The 6,990-nt window shown below is 41.7% G+C and overlaps 1 protein-coding gene across 1 annotated transcript; it reads right to left on the reverse strand.

The window, feature by feature from the left end:
• Positions 1–229: 229 nt before the first annotated feature.
• On the reverse strand, positions 230–5,971 carry LOC145796143 (F-box protein At3g07870-like). Its single transcript, XM_082881166.1, has 3 exons — positions 5,020–5,971; positions 437–507; positions 230–274 (listed from the first exon to the last, which is right to left on the reverse strand). Exons 1-3 carry the CDS (start codon positions 5,969–5,971, stop codon positions 230–232), a joined length of 1,068 nt encoding a protein of 355 aa, XP_082737292.1.
• Positions 5,972–6,990: the final 1,019 nt, after the last annotated feature.

Below are 6,990 nucleotides of genomic sequence, written 5' to 3' on the forward strand. Positions count from 1 at the left end.
ACAGTCAAGTTGAGAGATCCTAAGGCAAGGCGCGCAACCGAGACCTTCGGGAACTCAAAACGAACACGAGCATGGATGATTATCGAGTGTTCAAACGATGACGTCCAAGTGTTAAGGACGGTAAAAAATGGGGTGTCTACATATATTCATCAACAAATAGTATAAAAGCATTAGGCCTCAAGAAATTTTCATATCTTTAACATATTCAAGCAGAATTAAATGTTGCACATTAGCCAATTTTGTTCAAGACAAAAACTTCAACAAAGTTAAAATACTAGACAACAAAAATATATAAAAAACAAATTTAAAACAAAACACATGACAGTCTACAAGTATAACATATACAAGGGCTTTCAAAATAGATACTAGAAACTCAAACGATTTCAATTTCAAAAGTTTACCTTCACAAAACAAAACAAAAAAGAGAGAAATGTACCATCAAGCTTTCGCCTTTGGCAACATCCTTGAGGGAAACAAAGCTTGGAATATGAGCAATCCCATAAAATTCTGATTTGATACCATAAATATTTAGCTTTTTAAAACTACCCAACTTATGATTATACAACACGAGCAGATCCTTGTTAACAAGTGTAGACACCCCATTTTTGACCGACCTTAAGACTCAGACGTCACCGATTGAGCGCTTGGTGATGTTGCATAATGTGCTTGTTCAGAAGCTTCAGAGTTGCGGCCGTGAGCCCTGCCTCCGGATTTCCGAACCCTCTTCTGTGCCTTGTCTCGGTTTGCGAACCAGACTCGGTTTTCTCTGTTTCTTTTCCTGAGGGAAGGGAGAGGTCCCGTAGACCATCTCTCAATGTCCGTAGGCTACATTTGGTGGCCGTAGGCCATTTTGCCCATTTCGGAGTCCAGTTCCCGGTTTTCGGAGCCGTCAGGCCGTGTGCCTCGGTTCGGGACCGCTTAACCATCTCCTATTGCTCTGATTTTTGGCATGCATCTTACTTTCTCCCTTTTGAGGGACACTGGGGGCTGAGAAACCCACTTCGAGGTCGAATACCATTTTCGGTGCTTAACGGCCCATTTTCGGGACCCCGAACTACGTGTTTTGGCCCCGGAACATTCGTTTTGCAACGGTTTTCGTTCATTTTTGGCAGGTACCTCTGTTTTATCCCGAGGAAGGTCACTGAAGGGTGGGAGGCCAGCAATTGTTGCAGCAACCAGTTATTTCTCTTCCGGAGCCTCCCGGCGCCCGTTTTTCGCACTTCCGGGCTAATGTTGAATACCTTAGAGCTAGTGTTGCCAACTTTCAACCACATATCTGTGATCTACACATCTGGGAGGCCACTAAAAGTTGGTGGCCGGCCATTAAGGTCACCTGACCCTTTTGACCCCTTTCTTCCGGGCTAATGTTGAACCCCTTGGACCTTTTTTCTTGAACTTTGAACCACATATCTGTGATGTACACACCTGAGAGGCCCCTAAAAGTTCATGGCCGGCCAGTAAGTCAACTTGACCCTTTTGACCCCCTCTTTCCGAGCCATTGTTGAACCCCTTGGGCCCACTTTCTTGGAATTTCAATTACATGGTTGTGTTGTACACACATAGGGCTACCTCCCCAATATCTGGCCGGCCAGAAAAGCTCCTTGACCCTTTTGACCCCTAACCGGCCGGCTAGGGGGTGTGGCCGGCCGGCCACCTCCTGTAAAAGTATGAGGCCGGCCGTATTTTCCTTACACTGTACCCTTTCCAGCTGTGGGGCAATATCCCCCAGATATTTTCTGTATCCGGGGGATATTTTGGGAGAGAGTTATGCTCTCCAATTCACCCCCCTTTTACACCCCTTTCTTGACCTTATAGCCAGCTGAGGGTCTTCTTCTTGAGGGTGAGAAAAAAATTCCTCTCCAAGCACAAACCCTAAACTCCATTGTCATCCTTCTCAATTCTCCAAAAAACCCTAACTTCTTAACCTTCATTCCTTCTACACCACCAAGCTCTACCACCACCATCTCATTTCCAGCAGCAAGGGAGGATTCTTGAAGGCTAAAGAAGCTGCAAATCAACCCAAGAAGCAACAAAATCTCGAATCTTCAAGGGTAAGTTACACTTTTACCCTTTTGACCCTTTATCTTGTTCCATTTCTAAGCCTCATTTCTTTTTGGTTTCAAGCTCCGGCCCTAACTTAAAAGGGCCATCTTTTGAGCTCATCTTCACTTCTCATTAAGGGCTCAACCCTGTTTGAGCCCTCCATGATACACTTGTTTCATTGACCATCTTGTATGTCATAGTTTTGCATGCTATTTTTGACCCATGAGAAATTTATTTTCGAGCATTTGGTAAACTGATATAGGGCTTATTTTGAGCCCCTCTTCAACATTGGAGAAGGGCTCAACATTGTTTGGTGTCTCCATGTGTCACTTGTAGTTCAATCCCTTATTTGGCCCCATTTTTGCATAAGTTGATAGCCCTCTTGGCTTCTGTTTTTGGACCTTGGTCTGAACTGAAAGTGGCCTTGTTTTGGCCTATAATTCATGTTTCATTCACACTTTTTTTCTGTTTGGTGATTATTTTATATACTTCATGTTTTAGCACCTTTTGAGCCTCATTTTGCATCACATGTTTAGCATATTTGTATACTGATTTTGAGGCTGCCATATATTGTAAATGTTCATATTTTTGGTCCATCTTCAGTGTTGTAGAAGGAAATTTTTCAGTTTGGGTTTAGCTTATACCACTTGCTTCATTACCCCTATCTTGGCCCCTATGCTTGTATGCTATTTTTGCCATACCTATATTTGCTGTTTGGCCATGTTTATAACTGGAAACGTGCTTATTTTGGGGCTGTCTAGCTTCTGTCTTTGCATTGCATGTCCATGTTGTGCATGTTTGGCATGGCTATAGGCCATTTCGGGTGCCTAATGTTGCATTTCGGGACATTTTCTTACATTTCATGTCGTTTCGCTTCATTTCGGGACTGTTTTCCCCATATTTTGTTGCTGAAATTTCATTAGCATGCTTGCATATCATTTTTGCCATCTTGCCATGTCATTTTAGCATCGCCTCGGTTTGCGTGCCCGTGTGCACGCATTTCGAGGCACTCCATTTTTATCCGACGGCATCCGATGTGAGTGTGGCTGAGGCTCACTCATGTTGGTATAAGCCCATTTGTCATTTCCATGTCATTTGCATTGTATCTGTCATCGCCTCGGTTTGCGTACCCGTGTGCACGTACTTCGAGGCATCTCATTTTCATCATTCTGTCATCGCCTCGGTTTGCGTGCCCGTGTGCACGTACTTTGAGGCATCTCATTTTCATTGCATTCCGTCATTTTCTCGGTTTGCGTGCCCGAGTGCACGTATTTCGAGGCCTATCATTCCATAGCATTATGTATGTTAGGATTGTATATTAGTTGCATTTCATGCATATCATGCATATTGCATCATGTCCGGAATAGGAATTAGCCCAGGCACGGGAAACGAGGTACATTTCGTACTCCGAGTGACGGAATGTGTCTCAATTCCCCAGTCACCGACACTCCGGATTACCCATGATGGAGTTAGGTTTTAGCTGTAGTTTCATGTGCATTCATCCTATATTGAGTTGTGCATTTCGACTCCTCGGCCATCATGCCTCGGTATGCGTGATTGGTGGCACGAGGATCGAGACATGCATATATCTGTGCAGATACATTGCTATGCCCCTTTCCTGCTCTCTGTTGCAGCAAAACGAAGAATCAGCAATTTTTCTGGGCTCAGCACGCATTTCAAGAACAGGTGTAAACAGAGGCTAATTGGGGCATTCCGGTGGATTTCCGCGCAAGACAACACGGACATGCATCATCCATCAGAAGCAAGACAGTCCCTGGCTCGCACGCCAGTTTTATCTGCTTTCTTAGTTAATTCATTAATTAATTAGAAATCTGTAATATTCTTTTATTCGGGACTGTAATATTTAGACTGTATTATTTATTCGGACCCTCCGAGTGAGGGCGCAACTGTAATAAGTGTGGGTGAGTGTGATGCATGTCTTCCAATCCCACGTCTTTCTCCCTTTTATTTATCCGCTTTTGTTGGTTAGATTAGGGCATGTTTAAATTAGCATACAGTATGACAGCATGTTTGCATCATTTATCTGTATTGCATGCACCGGGCTCGGCGCATCATACTAACTGCATTGTATTTTCAATTCCAAGTTGAATACATGATAGTTGTAGCATTCCATATGCCATGTTTAGAATAGCCGAGCCTGCTATAGTTGCATTTTGCATGTGTTGCATTAGGCATTTCTGTATACTTAGGATTCATGCATGATTTCTAATAAGTATCTATTTTGGCTTGGAGTACCCGGTGAGTTTTATGCTTTAGCATCCTTGCATGTGTGTGAGTGAATGCCATGATAGCATGCTTACCATGAGGCTATGTGCTTATCTGATATAACTGCCTGAATGCCTGTGGGTGAAGGTTGGGTTACTTAAATTGGAATAAATCACCAAATGTTTTCAAGCCTACCTGCGGGTAGCAAACCATTTTCAAAAACAAACAAGAAGTGTTTTGTTCCAATCCAGGCGACCTGGTCTATACTTATGTACTGTGTACATCACATAGTAACCTAGGCTAATAAACCGGATTAAGAACTCACAATGTTTTCAAAAATCGATATCATGGTTAGTAGAGGCCGGTCTTTGACCGGGCGAGCGGGGGTGCTCACGAAGTGACCTTCCCCAATCGTACCCAAGTTCCCGAGCCGAAGCAGCTTTGGTGATGACGGACACGTGGCCTTTTGGCACCGAGTCAGGGTTTCCTAAATTTCCCAAAATAAAATATTTAGGTGGCGACTCTGTATCTGGCAAAGCAGTCCATGTTTGGCACTACTTTTTCAAAAATCAGTTTTCTCAAAACGATTTGCCAGATTTGGACTCTTTGGTTCAGATTAAGAACCGCGACAAACTTTGAGAGTCCGAGCTGTAGCGAGGCCCCCCCGCGGGCTTGTTACAACAAGCATCAAGATTTTCCCACTCTTTAGAATAATAATTTGCTCATAAGAGCCCCAATTCCCTCTCTTACCAATCTCATTTTCAATAACCAACTCTTTGGTCCAAGATTCCTTGATCCCATAATCTTTCATTAACCATATATCGATACGAAGGGGACTAGAAAAATCACAAATGGAGAGACAATCTCGTAGCACACCCACGCGTATATGATCATAAAATTCCTTATGCAGACCAAACTTAGGAGGTTCAGGGACAACCCGAAATTGCTCGTTGCCAAAATCAAAACAACAAATGAAGTCGGGACTATCACATGCGAAATTAAGCCAATGAAGAGCTCCATTGACGAAAGAATTGAATGAGTGATTTGTCAAATAGTAAGGAACACTCCCTATGTTTCTCCACAACCCTTCCCCAATTGTGTAAATCTTAGCCTTTGCCTCATCCCGATAAGTCTCTAACTCAGTAAAGGGGTCAAAAGACTGAAGGACCCGTTGAAGAAAAAATCGTATCACCTTGTATTGATTAGTCTTGGGACTAAAACCAAGAGCATTGACAATGCGATGATACTTAATTCCATCATATGTTGTCCATGGCAAGATAATGTAGTCACCCAGAATCGGATTGCATACGAAAATTTCAGAATCATCAAAACACAAGCAAAGCAAACCATTGCAGGAGTTAACTATTTGGCGTCCAAGAAGTGGGAAGTTAATTTTGGGGTTGAGTTTCAATCGGGCTTCGTGGGGATGGATTTTATGGAGGGTTTGGAGGTTAACCAAGTGGAGTTGGTTCGATCTACAGTTGCTGCAAAAGGGTTTGAGCAAGAGGTTGACTGGTGATCTTGAGAGGTGGAGATTGACGAAGTGAGGATCTGAGATCAAGGAAAGCCAGTGCTTGGAAATGAGTTGGCAAAGGAAGAGGGTTTTGATGGGGAGTCTTGAGAGGATATCATGTATGATTTGGGTTGGAAGTTCTGTTGGTATGGAGTATTTCTTCTTCTTCGATATGCTCTGTTTCATCATGGTCTCTTCTTGTTAAGATGGAGGCTGTTGTTTCTCTTGAATGAAAGGCTTATTAGAAAGGACAAATGTAGCTGTTAAATTTTGAGGATGGAAATGAAATTTGAAACATTTGGGCGGTTGATTTTGGAGGGAGCTCAAGCAACTTGGGGAAAAAAATGAGGTGAAATAGATGGAGCAGAGCAGAGCATACTCCATTTGGATTGTGAAGGGAGAGAGAAAAGAAATGCTCGTGGTTTATGGGGGGGGGGGAGAAGTTTTTTTGAAATGATTATGATTTCTTACCATCGTATTTGAATGAATAAAAAAGAGAGACCTATCTTATTTAAATAGAGTAAATGGAAAATTCTATTTCTACACATCTACTTATCTTTATGCATACACTTAGGCCATGTTTGTTTGGGCAACATGTGCTTGGGATTGGACTAATAGTCCAATAAAATTATTAATCCGATATTTGAAATGATTATGATTTCTTACCATCGTATTTGAATGAATAAAAAAAAAGAGACCTATCTTATTTAAATAGAGTAAATGGAAAATTCTATTTTTCCACATCTACTTATCTTTATGCACACACTTAGGCTATGTTTGTTTGGGCAAACATGTGCTTGGGATTGGACTAATAGTCCAATAAAATTATTAATCCGATATTTGGTTAAAAAATTGAAATACGGATTAATAATCCATTCGGATATAATATCCCACATATGATAGACTATTCAATCCCATATAAAGGGTGGGACATAAATCGAGGGATTAAGCCTCCGTTTGGGAAGTGGGTTGGCTTTTTGGCTTTTTTGGCTATTTTAACCTGGGGGAAAAAAATTTGAAATGATTATGATTTCTTACCATCGTATTTGAATGAATAAAAAAGAGAGACCTATCTTATTTAAATAGAGTAAATGGAAAATTCTATTTCTACACATCTACTTATCTTTATACATACACTTAGGCCATGTTTATTTGGACAGACATGTGCTTGGGATTGGACTAATAGTCCAATAAAATTATTAATCCAA

Source organism: Camellia sinensis, chromosome 7 (assembly GCF_055761805.1).
Source record: "Camellia sinensis isolate YWXY chromosome 7, ASM5576180v1, whole genome shotgun sequence".
NCBI classification, from domain to species: Eukaryota; Viridiplantae; Streptophyta; class Magnoliopsida; order Ericales; family Theaceae; genus Camellia; species Camellia sinensis.

What these genes read in the sequence shown, in the direction of transcription:
- LOC145796143 (XM_082881166.1), bottom strand. Translation starts at nt 5,971, where the DNA reads ATGATGAAACAGAGCATATCGAAGAAGAAGAAATACTCCATACCAACA. An exon ending in GGTTATTGAAAATGAGATTG is followed by an intron (nt 508 to 5,019) that starts GTAAGAGAGGGA and finishes GTATCAAATCAG; the next exon opens with AATTTTATGGGATTGCTCAT. An exon ending in CCAAAGGCGAAAGCTTGATG is followed by an intron (nt 275 to 436) that starts GTACATTTCTCT and finishes TTTGTTGTCTAG; the next exon opens with TATTTTAACTTTGTTGAAGT.